At 44.3% G+C, this 14,933-nt stretch overlaps 1 protein-coding gene and 2 long non-coding RNA genes across 3 annotated transcripts; 2 read left to right on the forward strand and 1 right to left on the reverse strand.

The window, feature by feature from the left end:
- Positions 1 to 1,712: 1,712 nt before the first annotated feature.
- On the forward strand, positions 1,713 to 3,346 carry LOC131007112 (uncharacterized). The gene is made up of 2 exons (XR_009095913.1): positions 1,713 to 2,794; positions 2,909 to 3,346. It is a non-coding gene; the product is annotated as an uncharacterized LOC131007112 (long non-coding RNA).
- An 8,907-nt stretch (positions 3,347 to 12,253) lies between these two features.
- Positions 12,254 to 13,886, forward strand: LOC131007111 (uncharacterized). The gene is made up of 2 exons (XR_009095912.1): positions 12,254 to 13,335; positions 13,450 to 13,886. It is a non-coding gene; the product is annotated as an uncharacterized LOC131007111 (long non-coding RNA).
- A 28-nt stretch (positions 13,887 to 13,914) lies between these two features.
- LOC131003533 (uncharacterized) lies at positions 13,915 to 14,738 on the reverse strand. Its single transcript, XM_057930073.1, has 2 exons — positions 14,282 to 14,738; positions 13,915 to 13,931 (listed from the first exon to the last, which is right to left on the reverse strand). The coding sequence occupies exons 1-2, from the start codon at positions 14,736 to 14,738 to the stop codon at positions 13,915 to 13,917; spliced, it is 474 nt and encodes a 157-aa protein (XP_057786056.1).
- Positions 14,739 to 14,933: the final 195 nt, after the last annotated feature.

Below are 14,933 nucleotides of genomic sequence, written 5' to 3' on the forward strand. Positions count from 1 at the left end.
GCGGCGAACTCCGGTGGTGCTCCGGAATTGAATTGTGTTTGAGGAGTAGAACTTGGTCCCTCGCCGTCGTCACCGTCAAAATTACTTGCATTTCCACCTTCATCCTCAATGATCATGTTGTGCAATATGATGCATGCAAACATGATCGAACTGTCACGACCGCACTTGCTAAGGATAGCAAATTCGGGGAAACCGCGACTAAGGGAGGGAATTTAGGAGCGGGATTTAGAAAGGGGTATATTCAGTCTCTTAATGACTCGACTTGTATAAGGAAATCAATCGAAATATCTAGATATCAAGAAGGCCACAAGGGGACCGTACATAATAATATCCAGAAAAAGGGTGCTCAATGAGTTTGAGAACATTGTTAAATAATACATATTGTTTGACAAATAACATAATATCATAACGAAATCAGTGTTCGCAGCGGAATAACATTTTGAGTATATGTATGAAGACATATACTCTACTCTGAGGTACTCATCCTAGATCGACAAAAGCTCCGCTTGCACACTACATCCTCGATCACAGCTCAACCTGCACATTTATAAATACATACAGGGCTAAGTACGAAAGTACTTAGTGGACACTTGCCGAAATTTACATACATGCATAATATTTTATTGTCAAGCCTTTCAATAGTAGTAAGATACGAGGGTTTTCCTTTAAAGACTCGTATTTACCAAACATAATATCATTTATTTCATCAATAACCCGCGCAGGCATTTTAATATCATTAATCACCATATCAGTAACTCGTGCCGAGAGGGAGGCCTCCCTCTACGGACACTATGATCGGCCAACCCGCTAGATGACTCACGATCACAAGGTGTACACTAATTCCGAAGGGATTTGCGGTCCCATCCAGAATCCGAATTCGATTAACATCAGATAGGCAATTAATAACAAAACATAAAGCATTTAGGCATTGACAATATCATTCAAATTCATAAGCATAAAGTCTTAACAATTCTACTATATGGTTTTAGTTTATACGTAAGAAAGCCCACCTGAATAGCAGACTCACGGTTTAGCTCTAACTCTGGTGCTTGACCTTTAATCCGAGAAAATAAAATAAGATTCTAATTCTCGAAAGATCTCAATAAATGAGGATGCGTGAAATGATTATGCATGACTCATATTCCTTTAATAATATTATGAGATGCTAATCCTATTTAAGGAATTAAAGCTCGTCTTATGAGGTCGGATTATTAATCTTTAATAATCTACTCATCTTAAAAAATATTCTAATTCACTTACTAATTAATAATTAGTAAGTCTTAAAATTTATCACTAATTAAATATAATTAGGATTAATAATGGGGCCTAAATTAATAATTCTTATTGGGCCTAAATAAATAAATAATAGGTGCCCAATTATATGGATTTGAAGCCCATAAGAAAATTAATAGAAGCCCATGGGAAGCCCAAAATGAATTAATCTCTGGCCCAACAAATAAAATGAACTAGGCCCAATAAGAGGGCCCAAAAATTCGCCCAAACCCGGTCCAAACCGGCCCAAACCCGGTCCAAAACTCTCTCCTTTTCTTCCCCAAATTTACGCCTCTTTATCACTCTCTCTACCGACATTTCTTTCTCTCTTATTATCGGTTCTCTCTCTCTCTTTTATCAAAACACACTCACACACACTTTTTAATCTCCCTCTCTCTTCTAACAACAAAACACACGCACACACTCCCTCTTTTTTTTTTTTTATCTCTCTCTCTCTTCCTTTCTCTCAAAACAAAACACATGCACACACCTTTTTTTTCTTTAGCAAAAGACACGCACACACACATACTTTATCTCTCTCTCTCTCTTCCTTTCTCTCAACACAAAACACATGCACACACCTTTTTTTCTTTAGCAAAAGACACGCACACACACATACTTTATATCTCTCTCTCTTTCTCAATTTAAAACTCACGCTGCATATCTCTCTCTCCCAAAGTTTCTCACACAGAATCCTCTCTCTTCTCTCCATCGGTCATCTCCCTCTCTCGCCCGTTCCAGCCATCATCGAGGAGTTCCACCGCCGTGGCTCCGGAATCCGGCGCTGGCTGTTCGTCCTCCTCCCTTCTCTCATCAGTCACCACCCAGACCCGCCTCTCGCTCTCTCACTCGGCGTCGCGCTGCCGCGTGGAGCTGCTGCCGCTGACTGCTGCTGTTCTGCTCTGGGCCGCGACCAGCGGCGCTTGGCCTTTGACCGCGCCGTCCCGCTCCGCCTGAAGTCGCCGAGTCAGCCGCCTTCGACTGCTGCTGTCGCCGAGGAGTCCGCCGACTGCTGCTGTTCGTTGAGGAGTCCGCCGGCTGCTGCCACAAGTCTGCCGTCGTCGCAGCGAGACCGGCGCAGCACCATCATCCTCGCGTCCCTCTGACGCCGGCGTAGTTCTGCCAGTCGTCTGGAGTTGCCGCCACCGTCGCCAGCTGGACCCTCGGCAGCCGCTGCTGTCGTTCTCGGGCTCCGATGAGGCCGAGGAAGTTGCCGTTGTTGCGGCTCGACTGTGCAGGGCCGCGTTCGATGCCTTTCTAAAAGCTAAGTTCGAAGCTTGTCTACTTGAAGTTTCCGTTATGTAGGAGATACAAAGGAGCTATGTTCTAAGTCGTATGATTCATTCAATCTCTTAAATATTTCATAATCAATGTGTGAGGTCCTCATGGTTTGTGTTCTAGAGTGCAGTGGCAGTATACACATAAGTCTTTCTATTGCTATACATAACATGGACTGTTTGATGTAGTGGTAAAACATGATTATGCTCGTTGGTATGAATGCGAACTCGATTGGATAACTGAGGTAGTATAAATACCTTGAATGATGCTTGCTTTGGTGTTTGTTGGCTGTTGTGGTTGGATTAAATGAAGCAGCAGATCGAACTGAAATAATAAAGTTGTTCTTGCATTAATGCAGGTGGAATAAGGGAAGAAGGTGGAGCATTGAAGACAAGCTTACCTTGAGAATACTTGGTAGGATGAATTAAAGGCTCACTTCTCCTTGTGCAGTCCTCAAATGAAGAATGAAGAGAATGCAACAATGTTGGTTGTTTTGAATGACGAGGTGGTTTGGCTGGGAGCTTGTATACATGGGAGGAGGTACATTCTAGGGTGGCTGATTGACATATTTAGGTGTACTTGGGCATGGCAGCCTGCTGCATAGGCGTGGGAAAAAAAAGGTGCAGCAAGCTCAAGAGGGGATAGGGGAGTGTGCAGCACATGTCTCCATACCTTATTGTTATTCCCATTTTCTTGAACTTAGGGGGGGGGGTGGCAGGTGGTGGAGTAGTAAAAATCTAATTTGTATTATTATCGAGATTGCTAAATTAAATCCATAGATTTAATTCGTTCGTCATTCTAATACCTAAATTAAATCCGTAGATTTAATTGGCTACAAAGTCTGAAATAATTCACGACTTAAGTAACAATATGAAATAAACTCCATCTTGATTAATAAATAACACAACTTTGCTAAGTTGGTTATAACTTTGAATAATAATTATTCATTGATTCAAAGATTAACGTCGCGATTTTAAACACGCGAAGATAAATAAATGCATACTGCTAGTGTAGCGAATCTGTTTCCAAATTACGTAATTCAGAATCATAGTTGGAATTCATAAAGCGTTTCATTTACTAAAAAAAATTAATAAACACGCAATATTGGACTTAAATAAATATAAAAGAGCGGGTTGTTACATACTACCCCTCTTAACAAAAATTTCGTCCCGAAATTTGCATACCTATGTAAAAAGTTCTGGGTATTTTTCTTTCATCTGGTCCTCAAGTTCCCACGTTGCTTCTTCAGGTCCATGGTGTCTCCACAGTATTTTGACTGACACGATCGATTTATTCCTCAACTCTTGCACCTTTCGGTCCAAAATGGCTTCAGGTTTTTCCTCGTACGTCAAGTCTGGATTAAGAATCATTTCCTCTTGGTGAATCACGTGTTTGGGGTCAAACACATACCGTCTCAGCTGTGACACGTGGAATACATTGTGGACGTTTCCAAAGCTAGGTGGCAGCGCCAACCTATACGCTACGGGACCTATTCTTTCAAGGATCTCATAAGGTCCTACAAAACGGGGTCTCAACTTACCCTTAACACCGAATCTAACGATCCCTTTCGAGGGTGACACTTTCAGGAAAACCTTGTCTCCAATTTGAAATTGTAGTTCGGTTCGTCGGGTATCGGCATAAGACTTCTGTCTATCCTGGGCCTCTTTAATTCTTGCTCTAATCTGGCGGATGGTCTCGATCATCTCGCTTACTGCATCTGGCCCAAGGATTTTTCTTTCACCCACCTCGTCCCAGTAAAGTGGTGATCTACACTTCCTTCCATACAGCGCCTCATAAGGTGCCATATCAATGGTCGCCTGGTAACTGTTGTTGTAGGCGAATTCGATCAGTGACAGCACTGATTCCCAACTTCCTCCTCGGTCTAGCACCACTGTCCTCAACATATCTTCAAGGGTCTGAATTGTTCTTTCCGATTGTCCATCTGTTTGAGGATGAAAGGCGGTGCTAAAGTTTAATCTTGTTCCCAACTCTTTCTGCAAACTGATCCAAAATCTAGAAGTAAATTTTGAATCTCTGTCTGAAGTAATGGATATTGGTATTCCATGTAGCCGTACAATCTCACGGATGTACAGTTGGGCTAGTTTCTCCGATCCATAGGTAATTGGAATCGGTATAAAATGAGCACACTTCGTGAGACGGTCTACTATTACCCAAATAGCTGTGTTGCCCCTATTTGTCTTGGGTAGACCCGTCACAAAATCCATTGCTATGTGCTCCCACTTCCATTCTGGGATTTCCAATGGCTGCAATTTCCCATATGGTCGTTGATGTAAAGCTTTCACTTGCTGGCATGCAAGGCAGCGCTCTACAAACGAGGCTATATCTCGTTTCATTCCGTCCCACCAAAACTTCTGTTTTAGATCTTGGTACATTTTGGTACTCCCGGGATGAGCGGTATAAGGCGTGTCATGAGCTTCACTCATGATCTCATTTCTGAGTTCTTCGTTATGGGGAACACACAATCTTCCTTCAAAAAGAACGGCGTTATCCGTTGCCTCTTGGTAGCCTCCTGGCGTGCCTGTTCGTATCTTGAGACGAACTTTTTCCAAGCTCTCATCCGCTCTCTGGGCACTGACGATCCTTTCTCTGAGGTCTGGGACGGCTACCAGAGTTGCAATAATCGCTCTTGTCGTTGCTGGTGGCTGAACCACTTCTATCTTCAATCTGTCAAAATCCCTTACAAGCATATCCTCTTGAGTGAGAAGGAGTCCTAACTCGGATTGAGTTTTACGACTTAAAGCATCAGCTACTACATTAGCTTTTCCCGGGTGGTAGTTGATACCGCAATCGTAATCCTTCACGAGCTCGAGCCATCTCCTCTGTCTCATGTTCAAGTCTTTCTGCTCGAAAAAGTACTTAAGGCTTTTGTGATCAGTGAAGATTTCACATCTAACTCCGTATAGATGGTGTCTCCAAATTTTCAAAGCATGCACAATTGCTGCTAGTTCCAGATCATGAGTGGGGTAGTTCAATTCGTGTGGCCTTAGTTGCCGTGAGGCATAGGCGATGACCTTTCCTTCTTGCATCAACACACAACCTAGCCCATTTTTGGACGCGTCCGTGAAGATCACGTACTCCTTATCAGCTGCTGGAACTGCTAGCACTGGTGCAGTTGTCAATTTCTTCTTCAGCTCTTGGAAGCTGGCTTCACACTCTTCGTTCCACTTATACTTGATTCCTTTGCGAAGTAATTGCGTCATTGGTCTCGCTATTTTAGAGAATCCTTCGATGAATCTCCGGTAGTATCCCGCCAAACCTAAGAAACTCCGGATTTCATTAGGTGTGGTTGGTGATTTCCACTCGCGCACTGCTTGCACCTTGGCGGGGTCCACCTTAATTCCATCTGCTGATACGATGTGTCCTAAAAACATTACTTCCTTCAGCCAAAATTCGCACTTGCTGAATTTGGCGAACAACTTCTCCGTCCTTAATGTCTCCAGGATGATTCTCAAGTGATTTTCATGCTCTTGGTCATTCTTAGAATAGATGAGGATATCATCTATAAACACTAAGACAAATTTGTCTAAGTATGGATGGAAAACTCGATTCATGAGGTCCATGAATACTGCCGGTGCATTGGTTAGACCAAAAGGCATGACAACGAATTCATAGTGACCATATCTTGTGCGGAAAGCGGTCTTGGGTATATCCTCTGGTCTGATCTTCAGCTGGTGATACCCAGACCTTAAGTCTATTTTTGAGAATACACTGGCTCCCTTGAGTTGATCGAACAAATCATCTATCCTTGGAAGAGGGTATTTGTTTTTAAGCGTCAGTTTGTTCAACTCTCGATAATCAATGCACATTCTCATGGTTCCATCTTTCTTCTTGACAAAGAGTACAGGCGCTCCCCAAGGCGAGACACTGGGCCTGATGAAACCCAAGTCCAAGAGTTCCTGTAGTTGCACCTTCAATTCTTGTAGTTCCTTTGGGGCCATCCTGTATGGTGCCTTTGATACTGGGGCAGATCCAGGTTCTAGATCAATGGTGAAATCTAGTTGCCTGTCTGGAGGTAGTCCCGGCAATATTTCAGGAAAAACTTCTGGAAAGTCTCGTACTATTGCCACATCTTCCACCTTCTTGTCTTCACTAGCTTCCCCGTTTAGGTAGACGAGATAAGCTGTGCTTCCTTCCTTCATCATCTCCTTTCTGGCTTGTAACGCGGATATCACTGGTACTCTTTTCTTCATACCTATGCCGTGAAATTCCGTCGGTTCCTTTCCAGGTGGTCGAAGAGAAATTTTTCGTTCACTACAAAGGATGGTGGCGTGATTCTCAGCTAGCCAGTCCATTCCTAAGATCATATCTACGTCCCACATGAGCAGAATATTAAGATTGTTCGCTACCATCTTAAGTTCTCCTATTTCAAATTCTACGTTCGAGCAAACATGTGTGGTGGTAGATTTTCCTCCTGAGGGTGTAGTGATTCTTAAGGCACACTTAGCTCGTTCTGATTCGATTTCTATGGTATCTACGCAAGGGGCAGATATAAAAGAATGCGAGGCACCGGTATCGAACAGAATCATAACGGAAAAACCTTTAAGCTTGCCCATACCTGCCAGGTTTCCCTGATTTTTCTCTGGCTGGTTTTGGGTGAGAGCAAAGGCTCTCGCCTGCTGCGGCAATGGTTGCGGCCGCCTCTGTTGCTGTTGGCGCTGTTGGTATTGCTGCTGGTGTGGCTGTTGTTGGCGGGGCTGGTATTGGTATTGCTGTTGGTATGGCTGTTGTTGGCGGGGCTGGTGTTGCCCTTGAACTGCTTGCAGGGGCTGGGCATAAGTGGCCCTGATTGCCGCACCCTGCTGTTTGTTGGGGCACTGTGAGGAGTAGTGGCCCTTCTGGCCACACGTGTAGCAACTGTCAGTTCCAGCCCTACAGACACCACGATGTGGTTTGTGGCATTTTGGACAAAGGGGAACTTCATTTTGTCTTTGGCTGCCTCCAGCCGGGGCAGGACCCTGTTGCTTCCCTTGTCCTTGTTGCTGATATTGTCTCAACGGCGCATTTCCTTGCCATGGCCTCTTGTTAGTCTGGTTTTCATTTCCCCCACGGTCGTTCCAACTGCGCTTCCCTTTAAAGTTCTGAGGGCGTGCAGGTGGATTGGCTGGTGCTGAGGTCTGTGGCGGGGCCAATCTTTCTACTGGCATTGCAGCTTCGATGTCCAGTGCCCTATTCAAAGACTCAGTGTATGAGAGTCCACCATGACTAGCTAGAGTCATCCGAATCTCGTGCCTCAGACCGGCACAAAATTTCTCCGCCATTTTCTCATCAGTATCCACCTGCTGCGGAGCATAACGCGATAGATCGCAGAACTCTCTGTCATACTCTGTCACCGTCTTCTTCCCTTGTTTCAGGCTATAGAACTCAGCCTCCTTCTTCTTCCTGTAGCTCTTGGGAATATACTTATCGTATAATCCAATTTTAAAGTCATCCCAAGTGTAAGCTGCCCATTGTTCGGGAGTCAGAGTCTTTCGGCGGGCTTCCCACCAAAAGTCAGCCGATCCGGCTAGTTGGAAAGACATGCACGAGAGTCGCTCCTCTTCTGTGCAGTGTAGGAAAGTGAAGATACGCTCCAAGGCGCGTATCCAAGCTTCGGCCTCGGCTGGGTCGCCTGTCCCAGTGAACGTGGGCGGATTCTGTCGAAGGAAAAGTTCTTCAGTCCTTCTAGCAGGGGGTGGAGGGGGTGGGGTAGGTTCCCTGTCGTTTCGCCGCCCTTCAGGTATTTCATCGCGATTTCCATCATTGTTAACGTTTCTTCTAGGGGGGCGACCTCGTTTAGGCGGCATTCTGCAATTTACAAACATCCATTTTAACACATTCTATACATGAGTCTCTAAGGCAATTAATAAAGAATTGTTGGTCAAATTTAACTTATCATAACTCCAAAACTAAGATATTAACAGGAACCGTTGCGTACACAAGTCACATTATTCAAAGTTACTACATTCTTAACTGACTTGTGAAGAATAAAACCCGTAGAGAAATATAAAACATACACGAGATCGTCGTAGAAAGCCCATGCTAGGGTCATATATATATAGATATCCTGGAAAATTGCCTCATCGAGGGCTTTTACATCGTCAACCAAAATGTAAGTAAAGTCGATCCGAGTACTCCCTATGGTGTACCGGCTTACTAGCTATGCAACCTCAAAATGGTACTTAATCATGAAACGTCAACGTTTTCGTACAAATGCTAGCTAGAGACAACATAAATAAAATCATAGTCATAGATTACAAAAATATCGGAACGAATCATCGTTTCTGGCAAAAATCAACAAGCTTAAAAATTGTCAAATCCGCGAACCCTGAGTCGCGGTACTGCTGCTCCTCGGTGACGCTAGGGGGTCCTCCTCCGGATCCTCCTCCGGGTCCTCTTCTGGATCCTCCTCTGGATCCTCCTCGGGGTCCTCCTCCTCATCCTCGCCCGGCTCCGAGTTGGGCAACGGAGTCTCTCCCTGGCCCTCGCCTGTCTCCCGCATGATCTGGGCTGAGCGGAAGATGTCGTCCACAAACTCACGGATCGGATCATCTCTGGTACTGATCCTGACCGTGGTGCGAGGCTTGATCGGAGCTGGAGGTGGCACGGGCTCGGGATGAGTACTCCTCATCGTACCATACGGTACTGTACCATCATCCTCCTGCATAGGGTATTTTCCCTTATCTAGGAACTCCCTCATGTTGGCCATGACCCTGTCGACCTCTGCCATGGCAGCCTCAAACCTTGCGTCTATCGTAGGTATCATTGGTGGTGGAGGAGTAGCAGCCCGAGCTGATGAGTCAGGAGGCGATGGGAAATCCCTGCGAGCCCGTGGACGAGAAGGGCCTGCCTCGTCATCGTGCCTACCACGGCGCCCTAGAACTGAGGCTCGTGGTGGAGGATCTCGGGGCAAGGCCATCGAGGGCTCGGGAGCAGTAGTGGGTGCTTCCGCTGGCAAAGGCGTCCCCACCTGTACGTAGTCTCCCGGCAGGATGTAGGGCCCTAGAGGGGCGCGGCCCCACAAGGTGAAACAGGCCTGAAGCTCCGCAACGAAGCTAGGGAAGTCTCCCACGAGGTCGTGGTAATCCTCCCGGCAAAAGATGTAATGGGCAGAGATCAGCCTAGCCCATCCCTGCCATTCGGAAGGTAACAGTAAGATCAACCTCTGGATACCGTCATACCCTGATACTCCATGTACACTCGCTTCGACCCAGTGTCTGTGAAAACCTGCGAGAAATTGTCCGAGGTTATCCCCGTGACATGGAGCATAGGTGCGGTAGGACCGCTTGACCTCTTCTGGACTAGCCCATGGGGGCAGTGGTCGTCGTCGGGTGAAAACAGTCCTCGCCATCTAACAAAGGAAGTTCTATCGTCAAAAGTAACACACGACAAGTAACTTTAAGCGATAAAGCTCTAAATATCTAAAATCGGAAAACAAGTTTGGTTCGATAACCAAAACGTGCAAAAACACCTCATCATCTAAATCTAGCATTTATACACAAGCCATACAGGTTCTTAATACTTAATCACAGATTACCAATTCGACTTTCATATAATTCTAATGTCGTTGTTTACCGAACTTAGGGCTTGTTATGTGATGATGATATACTCTTAGATCTAGTAACTAAAAGTTTCAACAAAATAAGTTCAAAAGGCCAAGTTAATTCGAGATCTCATCGTAGAAAAACACTCGAATATTTAAGCTATGCCCATGCCATCAACGTACTATTGGCGTTCGTTACGCTGTTCAATCTTCATGCTCGTGGTTTCATCATGCGACCCTTCGTGTGATTCTTCTTTCTCTATTTCAACCGTCATTGTCGATGTCATCGTAACATGAAGAAAAGTTAAGGCATCTCCCTAAGTTCTCTTCTATGTTCCGTCGTGAGAGTGAGCATATATAACTTAACAGTTCTAAGTTCTTGTGATTCATACAATAGTCATACTTATTCATGCTTCATACATTTCAAGAAATTAACTTAATTAAAACTTGAAAGTACTTACCATAACCTCTGTTGAGCGTGACGAGATGTAGTGCCAAGCTTTTGTCAACTAGTTTAAAAGTATATTGACTTACTTAATCTAGACTCAACTTAGAAGGAATGATTAGCACTCAGAGCAAAAGAAACGCTCTGATACCATTCTGTCACGACCGCACTTGCTAAGGATAGCAAATTCGGGGAAACCGCGACTAAGGGAGGGAATTTAGGAGCGGGATTTAGAAAGGGGTATATTCAGTCTCTTAATGACTCGACTTGTATAAGGAAATCAATCGAAATATCTAGATATCAAGAAGGCCACAAGGGGACCGTACATAATAATATCCAGAAAAAGGGTGCTCAATGAGTTTGAGAACATTGTTAAATAATACATATTGTTTGACAAATAACATAATATCATAACGAAATCAGTGTTCGCAGCGGAATAACATTTTGAGTATATGTATGAAGACATATACTCTACTCTGAGGTACTCATCCTAGATCGACAAAAGCTCCGCTTGCACACTACATCCTCGATCACAGCTCAACCTGCACATTTATAAATACATACAGGGCTAAGTACGAAAGTACTTAGTGGACACTTGCCGAAATTTACATACATGCATAATATTTTATTGTCAAGCCTTTCAATAGTAGTAAGATACGAGGGTTTTCCTTTAAAGACTCGTATTTACCAAACATAATATCATTTATTTCATCAATAACCCGCGCAGGCATTTTAATATCATTAATCACCATATCAGTAACTCGTGCCGAGAGGGAGGCCTCCCTCTACGGACACTATGATCGGCCAACCCGCTAGATGACTCACGATCACAAGGTGTACACTAATTCCGAAGGGATTTGCGGTCCCATCCAGAATCCGAATTCGATTAACATCAGATAGGCAATTAATAACAAAACATAAAGCATTTAGGCATTGACAATATCATTCAAATTCATAAGCATAAAGTCTTAACAATTCTACTATATGGTTTTAGTTTATACGTAAGAAAGCCCACCTGAATAGCAGACTCACGGTTTAGCTCTAACTCTGGTGCTTGACCTTTAATCCGAGAAAATAAAATAAGATTCTAATTCTCGAAAGATCTCAATAAATGAGGATGCGTGAAATGATTATGCATGACTCATATTCCTTTAATAATATTATGAGATGCTAATCCTATTTAAGGAATTAAAGCTCGTCTTATGAGGTCGGATTATTAATCTTTAATAATCTACTCATCTTAAAAAATATTCTAATTCACTTACTAATTAATAATTAGTAAGTCTTAAAATTTATCACTAATTAAATATAATTAGGATTAATAATGGGGCCTAAATTAATAATTCTTATTGGGCCTAAATAAATAAATAATAGGTGCCCAATTATATGGATTTGAAGCCCATAAGAAAATTAATAGAAGCCCATGGGAAGCCCAAAATGAATTAATCTCTGGCCCAACAAATAAAATGAACTAGGCCCAATAAGAGGGCCCAAAAATTCGCCCAAACCCGGTCCAAACCGGCCCAAACCCGGTCCAAAACTCTCTCCTTTTCTTCCCCAAATTTACGCCTCTTTATCACTCTCTCTACCGACATTTCTTTCTCTCTTATTATCGGTTCTCTCTCTCTCTTTTATCAAAACACACTCACACACACTTTTTAATCTCCCTCTCTCTTCTAACAACAAAACACACGCACACACTCCCTCTTTTTTTTTTTTTTATCTCTCTCTCTCTTCCTTTCTCTCAAAACAAAACACATGCACACACCTTTTTTTTCTTTAGCAAAAGACACGCACACACACATACTTTATCTCTCTCTCTCTCTTCCTTTCTCTCAACACAAAACACATGCACACACCTTTTTTTCTTTAGCAAAAGACACGCACACACACATACTTTATATCTCTCTCTCTTTCTCAATTTAAAACTCACGCTGCATATCTCTCTCTCCCAAAGTTTCTCACACAGAATCCTCTCTCTTCTCTCCATCGGTCATCTCCCTCTCTCGCCCGTTCCAGCCATCATCGAGGAGTTCCACCGCCGTGGCTCCGGAATCCGGCGCTGGCTGTTCGTCCTCCTCCCTTCTCTCATCAGTCACCACCCAGACCCGCCTCTCGCTCTCTCACTCGGCGTCGCGCTGCCGCGTGGAGCTGCTGCCGCTGACTGCTGCTGTTCTGCTCTGGGCCGCGACCAGCGGCGCTTGGCCTTTGACCGCGCCGTCCCGCTCCGCCTGAAGTCGCCGAGTCAGCCGCCTTCGACTGCTGCTGTCGCCGAGGAGTCCGCCGACTGCTGCTGTTCGTTGAGGAGTCCGCCGGCTGCTGCCACAAGTCTGCCGTCGTCGCAGCGAGACCGGCGCAGCACCATCATCCTCGCGTCCCTCTGACGCCGGCGTAGTTCTGCCAGTCGTCTGGAGTTGCCGCCACCGTCGCCAGCTGGACCCTCGGCAGCCGCTGCTGTCGTTCTCGGGCTCCGATGAGGCCGAGGAAGTTGCCGTTGTTGCGGCTCGACTGTGCAGGGCCGCGTTCGATGCCTTTCTAAAAGCTAAGTTCGAAGCTTGTCTACTTGAAGTTTCCGTTATGTAGGAGATACAAAGGAGCTATGTTCTAAGTCGTATGATTCATTCAATCTCTTAAATATTTCATAATCAATGTGTGAGGTCCTCATGGTTTGTGTTCTAGAGTGCAGTGGCAGTATACACATAAGTCTTTCTATTGCTATACATAACATGGACTGTTTGATGTAGTGGTAAAACATGATTATGCTCGTTGGTATGAATGCGAACTCGATTGGATAACTGAGGTAGTATAAATACCTTGAATGATGCTTGCTTTGGTGTTTGTTGGCTGTTGTGGTTGGATTAAATGAAGCAGCAGATCGAACTGAAATAATAAAGTTGTTCTTGCATTAATGCAGGTGGAATAAGGGAAGAAGGTGGAGCATTGAAGACAAGCTTACCTTGAGAATACTTGGTAGGATGAATTAAAGGCTCACTTCTCCTTGTGCAGTCCTCAAATGAAGAATGAAGAGAATGCAACAATGTTGGCTGTTTTGAATGACGAGGTGGTTTGGCTGGGAGCTTGTATACATGGGAGGAGGTACATTCTAGGGTGGCTGATTGACATATTTAGGTGTACTTGGGCATGGCAGCCTGCTGCATAGGCGTGGGAAAAAAAAGGTGCAGCAAGCTCAAGAGGGGATAGGGGAGTGTGCAGCACATGTCTCCATACCTTATTGTTATTCCCATTTTCTTGAACTTAGGGGGGGGGTGGCAGGTGGTGGAGTAGTAAAAATCTAATTTGTATTATTATCGAGATTGCTAAATTAAATCCATAGATTTAATTCGTTCGTCATTCTAATACCTAAATTAAATCCGTAGATTTAATTGGCTACAAAGTCTGAAATAATTCACGACTTAAGTAACAATATGAAATAAACTCCATCTTGATTAATAAATAACACAACTTTGCTAAGTTGGTTATAACTTTGAATAATAATTATTCATTGATTCAAAGATTAACGTCGCGATTTTAAACACGCGAAGATAAATAAATGCATACTGCTAGTGTAGCGAATCTGTTTCCAAATTACGTAATTCAGAATCATAGTTGGAATTCATAAAGCGTTTCATTTACTAAAAAAAATTAATAAACACGCAATATTGGACTTAAATAAATATAAAAGAGCGGGTTGTTACACGAACTCATTTGCTCCGCCTTCCACAAACGCGACGGTCCTCTAATTATACCCCACCGAGCCTGAAGAACACCGAAAGCTCGTTCCACATCATTCCTTGCAGCTTCTTGCATCACCTTGAACCTCCGCTTCTTCTCATCGTTCGGAAACTGGAAGCTCTTCACGAACACCTGCCAGTCCGGATAGATGCCGTCTGTTAAGTAGTATCCTCGAGTGTGGTGAGAATTGTTGGCGAGGAAGTGCACAGCCGCTTCATGCCCCGCTAAAACATCGTTGAATAGCGTGGACTGGTGGAGCACGTTGATGTCGTTGTTGGACCCAGCGACTCCAAAGAATGCATGCCAGATCCACAAATCTTGTGAAGCAACGACCTCTAATATAATTGTTGGCTCGCCTTGATCCCCTCGAGTGTAGGCGCCATGCCAAGCCACGGGGCAATTCTTCCATCCCCAATGCATGCAGTCTAGGCTCCCCAACATTCCCGGGAACCCATGGCGGGCTTCGTGCATTGCAGTGATGCGTTGCACATCGGCAGTTGTTGGCCGCCTCAAATACGTGCCGCCAAAGATACGAACGACAGCCTTGCAGAATTTCTTCAAGCATTCCAACGCCGTCGTCTCTCCTATACGGAGATATTCGTCACAACAATCAGCAGCAGTTCTGTAATACCCCGTTTCCCTGAGTTAAATTTAGAATTTATTTTG

Source organism: Salvia miltiorrhiza, chromosome 1, assembly GCF_028751815.1.
Source record: "Salvia miltiorrhiza cultivar Shanhuang (shh) chromosome 1, IMPLAD_Smil_shh, whole genome shotgun sequence".
Classification (NCBI taxonomy): Eukaryota; Viridiplantae; Streptophyta; class Magnoliopsida; order Lamiales; family Lamiaceae; genus Salvia; species Salvia miltiorrhiza.